Consider the following 19,176-nt stretch of genomic DNA (forward strand, 5'->3'; position numbering starts at 1 on the left):
GCTGCAGGACGCCTCTCCCTGCCAGTTACCTGATGGTGACCTGGCCGGCGTGGCCTCTGACTTTGGCTTGTGCAGCGCTCTGCTTTGAGTTTGGTTTACAGAGCGCTGACCACACACACGCGGTCACCTTGGCAATGACAATCAGTCTCCCCAAGGCTATGACATCACTCCAAAGAAAGGGAGATGAGGAGGAGGAAGATGATGAGAGAAAGGGAGGGAGGTGGGGTGGTGGGGGGGGAACCCATCTCTGGCTCTACAAAACCTCTGCAGCATCCCGGCTGAAGCCCCAGCACCCAGGGGGACAGACGCAGGAGCAAGACAAGCATCATCACGCTCATCATCGTCCTCCTTATTCCATCACAGCGTGGAAGCCGTGAGGAGGAGGAGCCAGCCGAGTGAGAAACCGATGCTCCCAGCAGGTGCCAACAAGTGAGAGGAAGCTGAAAGCCCGAGAAGGTGGGAATGGAGAAGAGCCTGTGAGCGGAGAAGAGACACCCTGAGAGAAAACAAACATCAGGTGAGCTTTTCTAAGTGTTTCCTTTATTCCTTTTTTTTGTTTTACCTCTTATTGTACAATTCATGTCTGTTTTAATTATCATACTTATTTAAACTCTTTATGAATCAATCCTGTACAGTAAATTTGTTTGAAGAAATGATTAAAGCGATGAAAAAGGCCAATCTGCACGTCCACATATTTGAATGACTACACAGAATATTTCTTTTAACTACATCTTCACAGCTAATTTCAATTTTAGCCAGTTCACTCAATAATTTTAAAAATACATATTGTCATATTGATTTTTTTTTGTAATTTTAGTGCTGAATGGAGAATTATTTTATTTTATTTTTTTTATTAAATATGATCACCTGTTTCTGTAAACTACTGTTTGACAGCTGGTGTCCATTTAAGTCAATCTGGCAACCCTAAAAGTTATTTAAAATAAAATCTGGTTACAGCTGGGGTTTTAATTGGCTAACATAATGTATTTAAATATATACATGTGTGTAATAAAAAATATCAAAGCTTAAAACTGCAAGCCTGATAAGGATTTCTATAAAAATGTTGTATTTTTCTTCCCACTAATTGTTCCGCCTTTAAACTAAACCCTAACGCTGAGACGCAGGCAGCCAATTAGTTTCACTTACATGTACATCCATTGGATTTGGCCGACCGCACGTTTGTCTTAAAACAAACAGAAAACGTGATTTTGTGCATGAAAAACACAAAGCACCCTGTTGATCATCAGCTTCTGCTTTGACGTTCCTGCTCTGGAAATACCTGGATTTGTCTCCCTGTTTTCCCCAGCGTTCAGATTTCTGATTTTTCCGGTCCCTTCTCGTTACTCCTGCTCCTCCCGCTGCCATGCTGCGCCCCGTGCTGCTGTGCGCCGCTCTGCTCCTCCTGACTCCCCTTGAGATGACGGAGGCTCGTTCTCTGCATCCTGGTCCTGATGCTGCGCAGGTAGGATGCGGGCCGAGAGAGAAGTGGATTTGGGGGGAAGGAGGGGAAGGAGGGGGGATGCACAGTGGAGCAGGAGGAGAGGAGGAAAATGAAATGTCCTGCTGATTGAATTATTCTCCCATGTGTGCACACCCTGAAAATTAGATTTCCCTTTTTTCTTTTTTCTTCCTTCTGTATAATTTCTGGAGCAGTTTCTGGAGCGCTACGATGACCTCCTGACTCTGGACGACCTGGAGAACCTGTTGAACAGCCAGCTGGAGGATCGGTCCTCCTCCTCTGCCTCCGCCTCTGCTGTCAAAGCCGCCGAGTTCCCCAAGTGGGCCGACGTCCAGACGCAGGCCGAGACCCCCTGGCTCCGGCTGCTGAAGGGGGCCCTGGCCACTCAGAGGCAAGCGGAGCCGGAAAGGTCCCGGAGGGGATGGAACAGAGGATGCTTTGGTTTGAAACTGGACCGGATCGGGTCCATGAGCGGACTCGGCTGTTAGTGGAGAGAGAAGGAGGGGAAAAAAAAAAAAAGATGAGACTGGGGGGCATCCTTCTTAGACACACTCACACGCAATCATTCACACGCAGAAACAGGATGTTCACGCGTAATTTCTCCGTAGTTTGGTGCAACGTAGGGTTTAAACCAAGCGTAGATCCGATGCCTCACACTTCATTCCAGACTTAGTGTTTTGAACATGTTAAGCTTTGTTCCCATGAGATCCTCACACTGCGTTCAGTAAATGTTGACACGTTTTGACATATCTGTGTAAAAAAAAGGAAAAAATTAAAAGACGTTGAGATCCAAAGACGATGGCACCTGTAAACCCTCTGCTGTTTTTTTTTTTTTGTTTGTTTTGTTTTTTTTTTTTGTTCACTTATGATTTGCATGAATAAATGGATTTGACATTTGGGGTGTTCTGCTTTCTTGCTCATAGAAATTCAATTCTTGCCCACTCGCAAAGCCCACATGGTTCGCTCCCTATTGACACCTGTCATCTCAATTTCTCCCTCAGCGCGGAGCTTTGCATCCTCATGACATCTTGTTTTAACTTGATGATTTATTGAATGTTCTTGTGGCTGTTGGAAGAAGTTCACTCCTTCCCCCGTCATTCTGCTGCGTGGACCTGCTGCCACGTCCAAAACGCTTTAACGCGCTGCCAACACAGCAAAGTTCCTAAAGGAGGGAGGAGGGGGGGGGGGGGGGGGTTATTTTTTCGTGTTGTGAGACGAGCCGTCGTGGTTCTACATGGAGAACGTGCTCACATGTGAGCCTGCCAGCAGAGACTTCTGCCAGGGTTGTGAAACAAAAATTTCCTTTAGCGTAAAGAAATGAGTCACTGGTGTCACAAATACAAATTTATATGATTTTCATGTGATGAACCTGAGAAGAAAGGTTTCATACTGAAGCTAAATGTTTGATGTGCAGATTATTCATAAACAAGGTACACACTGCAAAAACGAAACTAAAAGTAAGTTGAATTTTCTTAAACTGAGTGTATTTGTCTTGATTTGAGCATGGAAATAAGATTATCTGCCAATAGAATAACATTTTTGCACTTAAAATAGGAACAACTCATCTCCATCACCTTATTTTAAGTGCAGTATGTCTAATTATCTTATTTTAGGGGTTACAATACTCATTCCACTGGCAGATAATCTTATTTACCTGCTAAAATCAAGGACAAATACACTAACTTCAAGAAAGCATGACTTATTTTTAGTTCCGTTTTTGCAATGCACATGGAGGAAAATGCTCCGGTGAGACTCCCCGTCCAATCTGTCAGAGCTTCAGTTAGTTTGCAAAGAGGAATGAGCAAAACCTTCAACCAGAAAATGTCTAACGGCAGCAAAGTGAACTAAAATCCCAATGAAATAAATTGAAGTTTTCTATAGCAATGTCACTGAATTGTAGAAAGCTAAAGGGGCGTGAATGTAAGGCCCTGCAAAGCCTGGAGAAAAAGGTGACATACCAAGGAGCTAATTCATCTATTTACATCAGGCATGTTTTTGCAGGGTTACCTTATAATCCACCAATTTTATGGAACATTAGTGTCAAGATCTAAAATAAGGTGGAAAATGAGAGAAAATAAAATCAGCCGGCAGGGAAATCCTCCACTGATCACACTTTGCCCATCGCTAAACGTAGTAAACACGAGCCATCCGAGTCTGGAGTGATGATGCACAGCTACGCTCTGCAGCCACGGCTGCACAAATATGACTGAACTGATTCATCAGCAGATAAATGAGAATCGTCCAAAACCAGAAAATGTAGTAAGAAGTTTCCAAATGTTCATTTAAAAAAACGTTTGACGCGTTCTGGCAGGACATCATGTTGACTGTTAGAAAGTGTGAGCGTCTAGCTCGCAGTTGACGTTTTTCAGACATTAAGTGATTTTTAATTACATCAAGGTAAAAAAACAAACAAAAAAACAAGGTGATGTATTTTATTATTATTTTTAAAACAAACAAATTAACTTTATGTCTTAGGGATGTCAGATCATTTTAGCTACAAGTCATCTAAGCAAAACACCCAGACACTGCAGGGAGGCACCTGTGCTGTCGATCGTTAGGATTATTCTGTTTTTGTCACACTGACTTTGCTCATGCTTCACCTCACATGCTTCTGATTCCCAGATTCAAACCCGCAGCCTCCTCACGCCACAGAATAAAGTACAGTAACATATATAAATAATTACACAAATAACTTTTACTTTTCACTTCCTCTGGATAATTCTTGCCATGCCTTTCAAAAGTATTTCTACTTGTATATTTATGCTCTTTTATTTTCTTTTTAAACCAGCAATGCTGTGTCCTCTCAGTGCTGGTCCCAAGCCCAGATCAAATGTACAGGGTTCTGTCAGGAAGGAGCTGATAGAGGAAGAAGAAGGTTTTTGGCATTTTGTGCATTACGACCAGAACCTTCCTGTTGCAGACCAGGCGTTTCCAAACTTTTTGTCATGTCGTCCAAAATTGTCAAGTCAGAAGTATTCAACGACCAAAAAATACCCCAAAACTGAACGTTTAATTAAAAAAAATGTGTCTGATTTTCTGTAGGACAAGGATGTGTAAATCATTTTTCATGCCAAACTTCAATAAAGCACATGTGCGCTTATCAAAAGTTGGTCATCCGGTGTGTGAATACTTTTGGACTCAATTGGAAAAACAAATTCTCGATGATGAGAACAGGATCTGGGCCAGTTTTTTTTTGTTGAAAACGCTTGCTGTGTTTAGCCAATTTTAATAAGTAAATTAAGGGCAGATTTAGGCGCGATAAAGTCTGCATTTGAGTAAAACTCACAGGATAGATGTGATCTTATGTGCTCTGAAATTAAAGAGAAAGTAAAAAGTACGGTTACAAGAGAAGAACACAAAATCAGTCCATGGGCCCCTAATGGTCCCCTGGCGGCACTTTACACCCCCCTGTCTTAGACCAACACAGATAAAACATAAAAACTGTGGCATTCATTTGCATTGTGCCAACCTGTGTCAGAACAGCAGAACCACTGCAGGTCTTCTAGGAAAACACCAGCATGAAGAGGAGGACATTTTTGAACATCTTTGTGAAATACCTCACGTTTATTCAGACTGGAGAATATCTTTGAACGCAATTTTTCAAGTCTTGCCACAGAATCTCAATTGAAATTTGGATTGGACTTTGACTGGTGCATTCTGACGCACACATGCTTTAATTTAAATCACCCCATTGTAATTCCTACTTTATCTTCAGGGTCGTTGTCTGACCTGATAATGAAGATCTACTCAAAACTCAAATCTTTTGCCGTAACCAGCAGCTTTTTTCCCCTTTTTTTTTGTGTCCATGACTTGCCTGTTTTCAGCTCCCATCGATCTTGCCATCAACTCTGACCAGCTTCTCTGTCCCCGTTGAAGCAAATCAGCTCCACAACATGATGCTGCCACCACCATGTTTCACAGTGGGGATGCTGCATGTGTGAAATGCGCATTATTCGTTTTCCACCACAGACAGCTTTCGCATGACGGCCAAATACTTTAAATTTGGTCTGACTTGTGCAGGACACCTTTTCCCGCATGTTTGTTGTGAGTTGTACATGGATTATGGCAAACAGAAAACTAGATTGCTTATGTTATAGCTCTTTCAGCTGTGTTCTTTTTCTTGATTTAGCTACTTGTTTTAATCTATCCTGTTGACAGAGCTCTACACCTGAGCTGTGGATCTCTGCAGCTCCTCCTGCATCTCTGATTAAAGCTCTCCTTGTTCCATGGTTGTCTGTTTACATCTTTCTCATTTTATTTGTAATTTCCAACATGTATAACTTTCCTCCTACTTACTAGTTTTCACCTACTTTATGTTGGTCTGTCACATAAAATCCCTGTAGAATGTTTAAAGGATTTTAGGCGGCATGAATACTTTTATGAAGCACTGTATGTGCTTAACAATGTGAAGTGTTGAAGGATTAAACCATTTATTCCCTACCTACTGTGTACTTTGAGGTTGTGTCCACATCCTTTCTAACATTTAAAACAGCGAATCGCGTGGGTTTGTTTTATTCCATGACACAAGATGGCACTGCAAGACAGTCTGCGCACAACTATTTGTTTTCTCACAATGTTGCAATCTGGACATTGTCCTGTTTTCCCTATCAGGGTTATAAAGCAGCAGAATTGCAGCTTTAGGTCAGTTTGCATGGGTGCATAATTTTCTGTTTGCAACACACTTGGGAACTATTAGGAAAATGAAACTGCTTTTAGAGCATACAGAGGCTAAATAATATTGGGTCTCTCGGCTAAAACCTTAAAAATACTCTTTTTTTTCTGAAGTAAAGGGTCTTTCCTTCAGTGTCATTATTGTAAAACAGAAAGAGCATGTGATCTGATCGAGGCAGCCCTTACAGTACTCAAAATAACTTGGGCCAAGAGTTGGCCGGCAAACCAGAGTCTAATCTTAGCCCGACCTTTAATTCCCCTCTTTGACCTTAAGCTGTTAAAGCAGCGGCCAAGACTGGCATGCGTGCACTCAGGGTTGTGGTAGTTCAGCAATGCCAGGACACTGGACAGCTGCCATGAAGCCCACCGTAGGGGTCCACTTTTAGAGTATTGGGTCGTGTCTGCAGCCCTCTGCAAAAAGATGGAAAATACAAGACCTTCAATAGGATTTTTTTTTTTTTTTTTTTTGTCCACTTAGCTGAGCCCTGCATTGATGACGAGACGCCACAAAAGCTTCAACTCACAGACCTGCTTTAAATTAGGCGGACATGGTTATGATTCAGATTTGACATTTTCTAATCTCCTGTGCAGAGCTTTCTTTTCTGATGTCAACAATGTTGCCAGGAAAGAGGGTCAAAAATAGACGTGGAAACAGCAGCTGACATGGCTGAGCCTTGTCATGTTTTTTTTTTTTTTTTGTGTGCAGGGGAAGAAAAGTAAAGGCAGCTAATCTGGGAGCAGAAGGGACGATCCCTTGCACACACCTCCACGGTGCCTCTGCATTCTGGGTTTGGAGGAAAAAGCAACTTTCTTTCATTGCATCCTTGCAGGTATTTCTAAATAGCCTCACAAAAGCCACAATTGAACTGAGTAAATGGACTCAGGCACGCTCCTGTGCGCTTACATGAGAGAAATTGAGCAAACAGGCTTCAACTTTTGACTTCTGCAGAGGGATCGGAGCTGCAGGAAAAGAATAGCAGCTCCAGAGTCAGTCAAGTGAAGGGTCATGGTCTTTGGACATTAAATGTCACAGTCAGTAAGACAGAGATTTGATCCCCCCCCCACCTATTCGTTCACTCCATGTGGCTACATTCACTGAGAAGGTCAGCAGGGGACCCCTGTCTTTTTTCAGCCAACGGCGCGAGGCCTTTAAGGTGTGGCGATCTAAATCAGGACCTCTAACACTTCACAGCCCCTTATGCAAATAAAACAATGAAAAATGTTTAGGCTCATAGTGAGCAGGAGAATAGGGATGAGAGGGTAGCAGCGGGATTTAAAGTGAAGTTTTAAACCGTGCAGTTAACGACCTTGACATTCAGAAGGGGGCGGGGCAGGGTTGAGTTACCATTTGCAAAAGGGGGCGTGGCTTCAGGGCCTGGTCAATCATAAAACTCACAGCTACACTTTGCTCTTCCCCACTCACACCCGGAGTCGCAGGACAGACCGAGTCATCTCACAAACGGTAAATACCTGCAAGCAGCTCACGACAAAGTCTTAGTCAGGAAACTGCATGCTCTCTTTGATTCGGATCACCTGTTGACAGCGTGCATGGTCTGGTTAAACACATCTAAAACGTGACACAAAATTGTTTGTTGCAATTTGACTTTTAGCAGCTTTTAAAGATTTAAACTATAATTTTGTTGACCCCCATTTCATGCTTGCTGGGTCCATTTTGGTTCTTGTTTCACTTAGGTCAACACTCTCTCAGTAGTTCACCGGACTGATTCTTCTGCAGTCATCTTACCTAAAACTGTTTAAAAATGAACCCTTTAAAAAGTACTATATAAACTATAGATGTTTCTGTGTTAATTGGTTTATTCTGATCCTTCTTTCAGAGGACTAGACTACCCCCCCAGGCAAAATGGTGAAAGTTGGAATCAATGGGTAAGGGCATGTTCACACCCATCTGTAAGAAATTGGGCCTTTATAAGTGACATATTTAATCAAAACTACTCAAAACAGGTGTTAAATGCCAGGAGTTATTATTGGTAACACATGTACAAAGAGATGTTTGCATTTTAAACAGAAGTTTATGCAAGGCAAGACGGTGATGGATAAATCTGCTTGTGCGTTGCAAAATGACTGACTTGCATTCAAACATTTTGCAGCAGAGAGGCATTTAGATTTCAAAGTGTCAGCTGCATGCGATGCTGTAAAGAGAAGAGGGGTTACTACAAAAATCTTGCATGTATATTCGAGCAAGAGGTGAATTTTTTTAATCTGCTGGGGAAACGGCCCCTAGATGTGGCTCGTTATTGTTCGGATCGCATCTCCTTCCCAAATCACGGCGCCTCTGTTTTGCTTCAACATAATGCCATGAAAAGCAAGACGAAAGTCTGCATTCTTTGAGGCCTCTTGAAAGTGACGATCTGCGACAGCTGAAGCTAAGAGCGTCTTAAAACGGAGGACATGCACAGGTGCTCATGCTCCAAAACCGACCGTTGAGCAACTGCTCTTCGTGCCTCTGCTGATCTTTGAACTTTGGCCTTCAGCAGATAACATTGTGGGCAGCAATTTCATCATTGGAGAGGTTGTTCACCAGCAGGGTGTATATCCTGCTGATGGAAGCAAACTGAAGTCACAGAGCACACAGTCTGACGTTAATCTGCTTGTTGGATCACGAACTTGCTCTTTTTTACCTCTACGTGCCCAACTTCCTGCTCCACGCAGCTGCAGTGTTTAAGCACGGCCTATCAGGGCCAGATTCTTGGACCCAGTGGGTTAAAAATTAACCACTGATCAAACGTTGCACTGGCGTCACGGGGATTACCACATCTGAGAAACATTTCAACTTTCATTGACGGAAAGCGGTCAGAGCCCCCTGCAGCACACCTCCTCCTGCCCCTCCTCCCGAACTCTGGCCTTTATTTGACTCCAGTTTCATGTCTCCCGGGATGTTATCTATATTCCCACATGCAAGAAAAACCTCTACACTAGTAGACTGAAGCAGATCCCTCCAGGGTTTAACTGAATGTCAACCAAAATCTCTCTGATTCATTTCTGCGTCTTTGAGTGAAGGATTTCACCTTTAATTTCACTGAAACTAAAGCAGATCTGGACAGATTGACGTGGCATTATGTTGCCATCTAGAGGCCAGACTAAGGAGTGCATTTTTTTTGGTTCCCCTTTCACAGATTTGGCCGCATTGGTCGTCTGGTGACCCGTGCTGGTTTCACCACCAAGAAGGTGGAGATCGTGGCCATCAATGACCCGTTCATCGACCTGGAGTACATGGTAGGTCAGAAATGTGCAGCAGGTCAGTGTGCTTTATCATGAACGCATGCTGAAGAGGAGATTTCTCTTATAGCGGTGGTAGTTCTTGATTATGGCTCCCTGCTCAGGGTGCAATGAATATGGGGCGCTACCAGCACTCGGAGGAGGGAAGAAAAAAAAAAACCTAATTAGGAAATTTGGAGAAGCAGAGTACTCTTTGTGTAAAGGAATCAATTGCAACGTGACTGCTGGAAAATGAAGCAAACATGTCAAAACCGATATTTTTGTAGATGTAATGTGGTTAAGTGTATCTTTCTGAGAAATTAAAATAACTGGATGTTAAAGAAGTTGGTTTTCCCCTAACTTAAATGATTAATAAACTGGTAAAATGAATGTTTAATTGGGTTATTTTTTTGTGCATAGAGATTTTGGAGGTGAAAAGTGTCTCATCCAGGGCACGATTTATGCTGTATAAACCACCATTATAAAATACATTTATTTTATTATTATTATTATTATTATTATTATTGGATAAGCATGTCAGAAATATTATTATTATTATTGGATAAGCGTGTCAGAAATATTATTATTATTATTATTATTATTATTATTATTATTACTGAGATAGACTGGCGACCTGTCCAGGGTGTACCCCGCCTCTCGCCCATTGTCAGGTGGGGATAGGCACCAGCGACCCTACAAAGGATAGACGTGTTAGAAAATGGAATTATTATTATTATTATTATTATTATTATTATTATTATTATTATTATTATTATTATTATTATTATTATTATAGATGTAAAGTGAACATATGTGCCTTCTGGTCTCTTCAGGTTTACATGTTCAAGTATGACTCCACTCACGGCCGCTACCACGGCGAGGTCAAGGCCGAGGGAGACAAGCTGGTCATCGATGGACACAAAATCACCGTCTTCCATGAGTGAGTTGCCCTCTGTTTCTTTGGTCACTTAGATGCCCTGTATCCCCAGGATTACATGTAAGAAATGCTGTCAAATTGGCTTAAAGAGAGCAACAGCTCAACTTTGCTTTTATTTTTCTTCCTAAAGGAGAGACCCAGCTAACATCAAATGGGGTGAGGCTGGTGCCGAGTACGTTGTGGAGTCAACCGGTGTGTTCACCACCATTGAGAAGGCTTCAGTAAGTGCTAAAGGCTTTCAGACTTTGCTGCTTTAAAGAAATAAAAAATAAATCTTAAGAATATCCACTTACCAATGCTTGACAGTGATATACTTGGAAAGTAGGGGAGTAATGTATATAAAAAAAAATATGGCGGATGTGATTGGTGCAAGGCAGCTACTTTTCTTGCAACATATACCAGTTAAAGGGGCTTATTCAAGTACTATGACTATTAAAAAAAAATCACAAAACCAAGTATTCATCTTCAAATAAAACAATATATGCCAAGTGTTTAGTCATTTTTGTGCCTGAAAAGAATTTTACAGGGGGCACAATCTGCAGACATAAACACTGTTGTGCCATCTGCTGGCAGTACTATCAGAAAGCAAGATGGCAACCGTTGAAACAGCTTCATTTACAAACAAATAGAGCAAAAACAAAGTGTAAAACACAGAAATAAAACATAAGCCAACAGGGGTGATAATTTAATTGGGAAAACCTTTTGTATGCAACCAGAGTAAGCGACTGGCGTATAACTCATAAAGTCATTGTACATGATTAGGTCCATTTAAGCCCTGCTCCCTGACAGTGTTAATGGGGAATTTATTCAGGTCGCCAAACCAGCAGATCACTGGTCATGTAAGCCATTGTTAAAACTTATAATAATAATAATAATAATACATTTTATTTAAAAGGCGCCTTTCTAGACACTCAAGGTCGCCGTACAGAAGGGTAAAAAACAGAATGTCAGGAACAGAATCAAAACAAAAAACATTTAAAAAATAAATAAAAAATAAATAAATACCAAGGCTGGGACAGGGAAATTGATAATTAAAGAGAATAGGCGGTCTTAAACAGATGAGTTTTGAGTTGTGATTTAAAATTTTGAAGTGAGTCCGTGTTTCTAAGTAGGGGTGGTAGAGAGTTCCAGAGGCGGGGGGCAGAGCGGCTGAATGCTCTGCTCCCCATGGTGGTGAGACGGGCGGAAGGGACAGACAGGTGTAAAGCAGATGAGGATCTAAGAGCACGGGAGGGGGTGGGAATGTGCAGGAGGCCTGACAGATAAGGGGGGGGCTAGGTGGTGAAGGGCCTTGAATGTCACCATGAGAATTTTATATTGAATGCGGAACTGCACGGGGAGCCAATGAAGCTGTTGGAGGACCGGGGTGATGTGGTGGATAGAGGGAGTTCTTGTTATGATGCGAGCAGCTGAGTTCTGGACCAGTTGTAGTTTATGGAGTGATTTCTGAGGAAGGCCGAAGAGGAGAGAGTTGCAGTAATCCAGTCGGGAGGTGACAAGGCTGTGCACAAGTATGGCAGCAGTGTGTGGGGTAAGGGAGGGACGGAGGCGGTTGATGTTTCTTAAGTGAAAGTAGGCAGACCGGGTAATGTTATTGATATGGGATTGAAAAGATAGGGTGCTATCGAGGATGACACCCAGACTCTTAACCTGGGGGGAGGGGGAGATGGAGGAACTGTCAATAACAAGTGGGAAACTGTCAGTTTTGGAAAGAGTTGATTTGGTGCCGATGAGGAGAACCTCAGTTTTACTACTGTTTAATTGAAGGAAGTTTTTGGTGAACCAGGCTTTTATTTCACAGATGCAATTTGTGAGGGAGGTGGGGGGAAGAGAGGACGATGGTTGTGTGGAGAGGTAGAGCTGGGTGTCATCAGCATAGCAATGGAATTGGATGTTAAATTTGCGGAAGATATTCAGATCACAACTGATATTATGTCAGTTGTGTTTCCTTAATTGGTATGCTATAGCATTCTGCAGTCTTCAGTCAGTGAACATTAATTTTTGGAGTGTGATCTGACATCTGAAACGTGTAACACAGGTTTTAAGGGATTATTGGATCAGAATAAAAATTGATCATGTGACAGATTACATGCTCTCCTTCTGACCAACCAGCTGCTCTGGACAGTAGAGACTCGTTGATTGCTCTTTACGCCATTCAGCAAGTTGAGAACATAAAACAAAACAAAAGTAATGGACTGCCCTTTCATTGTGTATTAGTCTGGCTCTCACGCTGTCCAGTTGCACCAATTTTTAACTCTAGGACTGGCCCAGATGTGCATGTGGCTCTAAGCAGAATTTAACTTTGCATCGAGATTCCTGTAAACACACAGATGGCAGTAAATAATTTGTCTAGAAGCAGTTATTTCTCTGAATGACTGCAAGCCTAAATGACTAAGTTAAAGTAAAGCATTTCAAAGCAGTCTCAGTTGGTAAAGGGGGCTAATTAGCATTTATGCATTGATTTATCTGCCATTAGATTGTAGAAATGTATTAATCTGACAAATTGATGTTTTTAGCTTTTTCATTTTAAATCCTGAATGTAACTTTTTTTTAGCTACTTTTTTAATTTCTTGTCTGTAAACTTTTGAAGTAAATGAAAAAGATTAATTCATAAATATAACATCTGTAGCTGTGAGGATACGTTCTGCATGAGAGAGGAAGGTCTTTTTTGCAGAAAACAGCAGCTTTGTTTGTATTTGCTTAGGCCTGTCTCCATGTCAAATTACTTTAAAATAACTTTTTTCTTTCTCCTTGAAAATGACTTTTTAGACTCACTTGAAGGGTGGTGCCAAGAGGGTAATCATCTCCGCCCCCAGCGCTGATGCCCCCATGTTTGTCATGGGCGTCAACCACGACAAGTACGACAATTCCCTCAAGGTTGTCAGGTAAGTTTTGCACATTTGAAGAATTAAAACATATTTTTTGCCAAGGACCACGAGGCTCATTTTCTTCAAATATTGCCTTCCATAGCAATGCCTCTTGCACAACCAATTGCCTGGCACCCCTGGCCAAAGTCATCAACGACAACTTCGGCATCATTGAGGGCCTGATGGTGAGGATTTGACTGTTCTAGAGCGTTTTGGCTGACGAGCCGCTTTAAACTTCACTGAATGCTCCTCCTCTTTCACCGTCCTCCGTCAGAGCACAGTCCACGCCATCACTGCCACCCAGAAGACGGTGGACGGCCCCTCCGGCAAGCTGTGGAGGGACGGCCGCGGTGCAAGCCAGAACATCATCCCCGCCTCCACCGGTGCAGCCAAGGCTGTTGGCAAGGTCATCCCTGAGCTCAACGGGTCAGTCTCAGTTTAATATACATCTGGAGCAGATGTGTTAATTGCAGAATTGCATCCATTGTGGTCTGATTTATTGATATTTTACAGCAAACTGACTGGCATGGCCTTCCGCGTCCCCACCCCCAACGTCTCAGTGGTTGACCTGACCGTCCGTCTGGAGAAACCAGTAAGTTGCTGCGAATGGGGATACCCGTCTGTTATTCCCCAACATAAAGGGAATATGATCCACCTCAGTGTTTCCAGTACCATCATGTTGAGAAAGAAACCCACATTCAATTGAGCCAAACTGTCTAACATTCTGGCAATACACTGCAAAAACAGAACTAGAAATGCGTAAAAGCTTCTCAAAATTAGTGCATTTGTCCTTGATTTAAGCAGGTAAATAAGATGATTTGCCAATAGAATAAGATTTTTGGACTTAAAACCGGAACAATTCATCTCCATCTTATTTCAAGTGCAGTATATCTAATTATCTTATTTTAGGAGACAAAATACTCATTCCATTGGCTGATCTTATTTACCTGCTCAAATCTAGGACAAATACGCAAACTTTAAGAATATTTTACTTATTTTTAGATTCGTTTTTGCAGTGTATTACAAGCTTCGTTGAAATTGAAATTGGGGTTTTAAGTTCATGCAATTAGCTCTGACATGTTGAGGTTTCATCTAGTTGGTAAAAGGCTTTAAATTACTCTCCTTCACAGGCCAAATACGATGACATTAAGAAGGTTGTGAAGGCTGCAGCTGAGGGTCCCATGAAGGGTGTCCTGGGATACACTGAGCACCAGGTCTGTACCCTGTCGCCTCTTCTAGATTTACTTTTTTTTTTTTTAATTCTTTGTTTGTCCTGACTTTTGGTTTGAGCACCCAGCATGGTGGGTCTGCTTGTGGTGTTGGATCAGATTCATCTTGTACTCCTTGCTCTCCTGCAGGTCGTCTCCACAGACTTCAACGGTGACAGTCACTCCTCCATCTTTGATGCTGGTGCCGGCATCGCCCTCAATGACCACTTTGTCAAGCTCGTTTCATGGTGCGCCTCCGGCACTACCTAAACATCTAGCATCTCTTTTGCCAGCAATGCTTATGACTCGTTTTCTTCTGCCCTAAGGTACGACAACGAGTACGGCTACAGCAACCGCGTCTGCGACCTCATGGCCCACATGGCTACCAAGGAGTAAACCAACCAACCAGCTGGCTGAACGTCACAGAGTGTCCCTCATTCTCATTTTATACAGAGTTATAAATGTACGATAAGCTGTATGATCCGACTCTGCCTAGTTCCATCAGATGGTTGACTCCGCCCCCTTTCACCACACGCCTGAGGAAACGTCCCACATGACAAATGAGTTAATCTGTTGACCAATTCTTTTTTTTTTTTTTTTATTTGGTAAACTCCCTGTTCTGTTCTTGTGTGGATGGAGTGACGGTGTGAAAGTTTTCCTGTCTGCAGGACTCTAGTGCTGCAGTCAGTGGTGGAATAAAGTCCTTTGTTTGTGAGATTCAGGCTTTTGTGTCCTTTTCTTGTTGCTGCACAGATTAAATCACTGCAACTGGATTTAGATGGACTGACTTGGCTAAAAAAAACAACAACAACATAGTTTAAACTTTGTTTCTCTGCTTATTCTATGATTTCACTGAAATAATTTTTCTTACCTTGACTCTAATGTTGACTGCTGAATAGGATAATTTCTCCTTGTGGGACCAAGTCATTACTTCCCAAATTTCCAAAGTCTAATGTCTTTAGTCGAAACTAACAAGTCTCAAGTCAAGGGTTTAAATTTCAAGTCACAATGAGATATCCATGAAATAATGATATGAGAGGGGGGAATCACGTGGCTTAATATTCTATTTGATATTTAGTATGTGTTTTTTCTTTTTTTTTTTTCTTTTACTTTTAATGAGTGCATCAAGTCATTTCAAGTCAAGATAGTCAAGTCATTAGTATGCAAGTCAGTCAAGCCAAGTTCTAAGTCATCAAATCTGTGACTCAAGTCTGATTTGAGTCCAGTCAAAGTCCACACCTCCATATTTTACCATCACTTCACCATTTTTTTTTTTTTTTTACGCTTAAGGATAAATGTTCAGGAAATTAAATTGGAGTGCTCGGAGTGCCCCCAAGTGGTACCCATAATTCTCAGCCAATGTAGCCCAGTGTGGGTCCTGGTGTCAGTTCGCTTTTAAGCATCTAGTATTGCCAGAAGGAAATGTTTTAAAAATAAGATGATTGGTTTGTTGCTAAGCTCATCCAGGACTGTCTGGTTTGGATCTGCTGCCAAAAAGGACAGGGGTGAACTGAAGTGGGTAAAAAGGCTTTTAAATATTCTGCCCCTGCTATCTGGTATGACACACAGAAGGATTTAAAGTTAGCTCTTGTTACCTTGGGGCAATTAAAATCAGTTTTAAAGGATAGACACTAGATCATTTGGTTTTTGTAACGATCCTAATGATGAATTATGTCATTCCTCCTGGTCATGTGCTTTATGTATCTGGTTGTGCGGTTTGAATTTGTTGTACATTTTCTGCTGATTTCTTGGCCAGGTCACTTTTGAAAAAGAGGTTTCCGTCTCAATTAGTTATATTCCTGGTTAAATAAACGATACATACATGCTGCAATGGACAGTCAGGACTGCAGAAGAGATCATCAATGCCAACCTATACATTCCCAAAGTCATGAAACATCACTGCAGAGCCATTTTACCCCGGTCACAACATGTTCCAACTTCTCCCCTCATGTGGGCGCTATTGAGCACTGTACGCCAAAACCAACAGAGATAAGAACAGTTTCTTCCCACAAGCCATCACTCTAATGAACAGCTGACTCTGACAAAACAGTGCTGCTGTTTTCTACTTTTCATAATGTGCTGCATGCCAAATCCACCTCATGTATATAACCATTATAACACTGTATATGATGCTCTATACCAGCATTCTCTGCACTCATCACACTGTGGACATGCATGTTTGTATGTGTATTTGCATCTGTACATCACTTCCACCTTTGCTCATTGCACCATTGGATTACTGTCTCAATTTGTCTGCTTGTTTATAGTGTGTCCACATGTGTTTTCTATCTTTGATTTTTATCACCGCACTATTGTGGTATTGTATTATTCTGTAAATAAGCCTATTATGACAATTGTACAATGCAGAGTCAAATTCCTCGTAAGTGTACACATACCTGGCCAATAAAGCTGATTCTGGTTTCAGAAGCAGTTTTTGCTGAGGTTTTCAACATGTCCAAAGTTCTTTGGCAGCCTGGCTTAACTGGTCTTAAAAATCCTTTTTTATAGTGTTAATGCAACAACAGGTGATGTTGGAGGGTTATAGTGTGATAGGATAGTGTGATGAGTGTATAGATATGCAGATTCTGTGCAGTAAAGTGTTTTTATCTGGTAATGGTTTAAGTCGGGTGGACAGCCAAAGACAGCCTTTTAAAGTTTATACTTTATAAAACAAAATTTAGTTATACAATATAACAATGTATACAGTATCTATAAAAGATTGTTAGGATGAGATTTAGTTTCCTTTTAGTTATCAAACTTCCTTTCAGAAGGCTTGAAGTGCTTTAAAATATCTGCAACACTGCTCAAACAGAAACTGGACAAGATCTACAAAGAACCCACAAAACCTTTGTCCAGAGGTATCTGTTCACAACCCTGTATTTCAATGGAGCTCAAACGTCATCTAGTCTGAGATACAATGATAGATGTACAATAGTCATGTTTTGAATTATTGTCAGCATGAAAAATAAGATTAAAGTATCCATTAAAAAATACAGTTGGTCTATACATTATTCAAAAATGTTTCTAATTGTCCAATAATGTTTTTAAATATTAGCAAGAAAACAAACCCTCACTATTTTCAATCTAATAAGTGCTTTGCCTGCATAAAAGAGGTTGATTTTTTCAGTTGTTGAAGTTCCCTGGTAGAAGCCCAGAAAAGTCAGAATCATACTAGATTAGTTAATTTATTGCAATCTTTTCATGTGTATGAAATTATAATGGCTCCTCTTATACGATCGTTAAAATACACTGAAAGTCATCAAGAATTTTATACAGAGACTAATGTCTGAAGAAGGCCAGATAAAAGTGATTTTAAGGTGTTTTGGAGCTGTCTTCAGCTTGTGTAAACAAAAACCTAAAACTTAAATAAAGGCTGAACTAAACCTGCTGTCACTTTGTCATAGGATCAACCGTAGCCCAGGTAAAAATCTTTTCATTTATAAGGCAGTTTTTGTCCAGCTTTGCCTTATATTTTACTTTGTTCATGTTCAATTACACTGTGACTTTCTTCCCAGGCTATTGTAATGTTGTAATTATAGCTCTTAGCGCCTATTTCTTGACCTTTCATGAGGTCAACAGCACAAACTCTATTGTGGGTATGAAAGAAGCAATTGTTGGTGAGCTGTTCTCATACGTCATGTCATGCAAAGGATTGTGGGATTCCTTATTGCTCGTTAGTGACAGTAAAGGACATGATGAGATTCCTATGCTAAAGGAACTATGATAGGAAGCATAGAGGCTCCTTTTTCTACCTCCTTCGTTACTATCTACACTATTGGGACAGCACTTAAAAATGCGAACTTTGGCTATCCCCACAGCATGATGCTGCCAATTTTGGCCTCCTCTGACCAGAACACCAGCTTCCACAAGCTTTTTTGGGTTTGTTCTTGGCCCTCTTACATGAATAGATAGTTATGAGTGAAACTACTGGCACTTGCCAATACTGGCATGAAAACATTTATTATGAAAGTAGAATGTTATAATTGAGCTAATATCTCTTGGACTACTGCGACAGACTGGCGACCTGTCCAGGGTGTACCCGGCCTCTCGCCCAGTGAACGCTGGAGATAGGCACCAGCACCCCCCGCGACCCCATGAGGGATAAAGCGGTTCGGAAAATGGATGGATGGATGGATCTCTTGGACTAAGAAGTAATCAGAGGAATGCCGCTGGAAAATGGGGTGGTTTAAAATAATTGTCATACTTCTATCCATTCCTTTCAAGGTGTAAATAATCTTTGTACTTTAATGTTGTTTTTCTATTCTTTTTTTCCTTTTGTCATTTTGTTTTTCCTTTTGTTACACATTCAATCAAATTCAAGTCCAGCTACACAGAGTGCATAACTAATATCTTTTGTGACAGCTGATTCAACCACGTGAGCTGTGGATCTCAGCAGCTCACCCAGAGTCGCCATTTAGCTGCCTGTTTGATTAAAGATAGAGTCTGCGATTTTTCCGGGAGTCCCTTTTTGAATAGGCTAACTGCGCATGCCCAAGACCGTCTTACCTGGCTCTTCAGCTCTTCAGGGGGGTTTGCGTGAAAAAAAAAAAAAATCCCAAAACCACTCTGGTCTTATTTTTTAAGATAAAATAAAATAAGATAAGATAAGATCAGATAGGCTTTATTGATCTCACATTGGAGAAATTCACATGTCACATCAGCTCAGTAATCAGTAATCAGATATATACAGTGTGTCCCCGTTTATACAGTGGATCAAAAAGAAGTAGATAAAAAAAAAAAAAAAAAATACTAAATAGAAATAAGGCAGAAGATGTCTTATGTACATTCACGGTGACTTATATACATGTGCATTCACAT

At 41.2% G+C, this 19,176-nt stretch overlaps 2 protein-coding genes across 3 annotated transcripts; both read left to right on the forward strand.

The window, feature by feature from the left end:
• Window positions 1–263: 263 nt before the first annotated feature.
• Window positions 264–1,960, forward strand: wu:fj39g12 (ANP domain-containing protein). The gene is made up of 3 exons (XM_012870268.3): window positions 264–517; window positions 1,307–1,462; window positions 1,654–1,960. Exons 2-3 carry the CDS (start codon window positions 1,364–1,366, stop codon window positions 1,945–1,947), a joined length of 393 nt encoding a protein of 130 aa, XP_012725722.2. The 5' UTR covers window positions 264–517; window positions 1,307–1,363; the 3' UTR covers window positions 1,948–1,960.
• Window positions 1,961–7,508: 5,548 nt separating this feature from the next.
• On the forward strand, window positions 7,509–15,075 carry gapdh (glyceraldehyde-3-phosphate dehydrogenase). Of its 2 annotated transcripts, XM_012870348.3 has the most exons (12): window positions 7,509–7,592; window positions 7,966–8,014; window positions 9,265–9,364; window positions 10,180–10,286; window positions 10,414–10,504; window positions 13,053–13,168; window positions 13,254–13,335; window positions 13,425–13,576; window positions 13,664–13,742; window positions 14,281–14,364; window positions 14,509–14,606; window positions 14,685–15,075. In XM_012870348.3, the coding sequence occupies exons 2-12, from the start codon at window positions 7,992–7,994 to the stop codon at window positions 14,752–14,754; spliced, it is 1,002 nt and encodes a 333-aa protein (XP_012725802.1). In that variant the 5' UTR covers window positions 7,509–7,592; window positions 7,966–7,991; the 3' UTR covers window positions 14,755–15,075. The 2 variants fall into 2 exon arrangements, with proteins under 2 accessions (XP_012725802.1, XP_035991025.1); XM_036135132.1 differs by lacking the exons at window positions 14,281–14,364; window positions 14,509–14,606; window positions 14,685–15,075 and adding an exon at window positions 14,112–14,201.
• Window positions 15,076–19,176: the final 4,101 nt, after the last annotated feature.

Source organism: Fundulus heteroclitus, chromosome 3 (genome assembly GCF_011125445.2).
Source record: "Fundulus heteroclitus isolate FHET01 chromosome 3, MU-UCD_Fhet_4.1, whole genome shotgun sequence".
Taxonomy (NCBI): Eukaryota; Metazoa; Chordata; class Actinopteri; order Cyprinodontiformes; family Fundulidae; genus Fundulus; species Fundulus heteroclitus.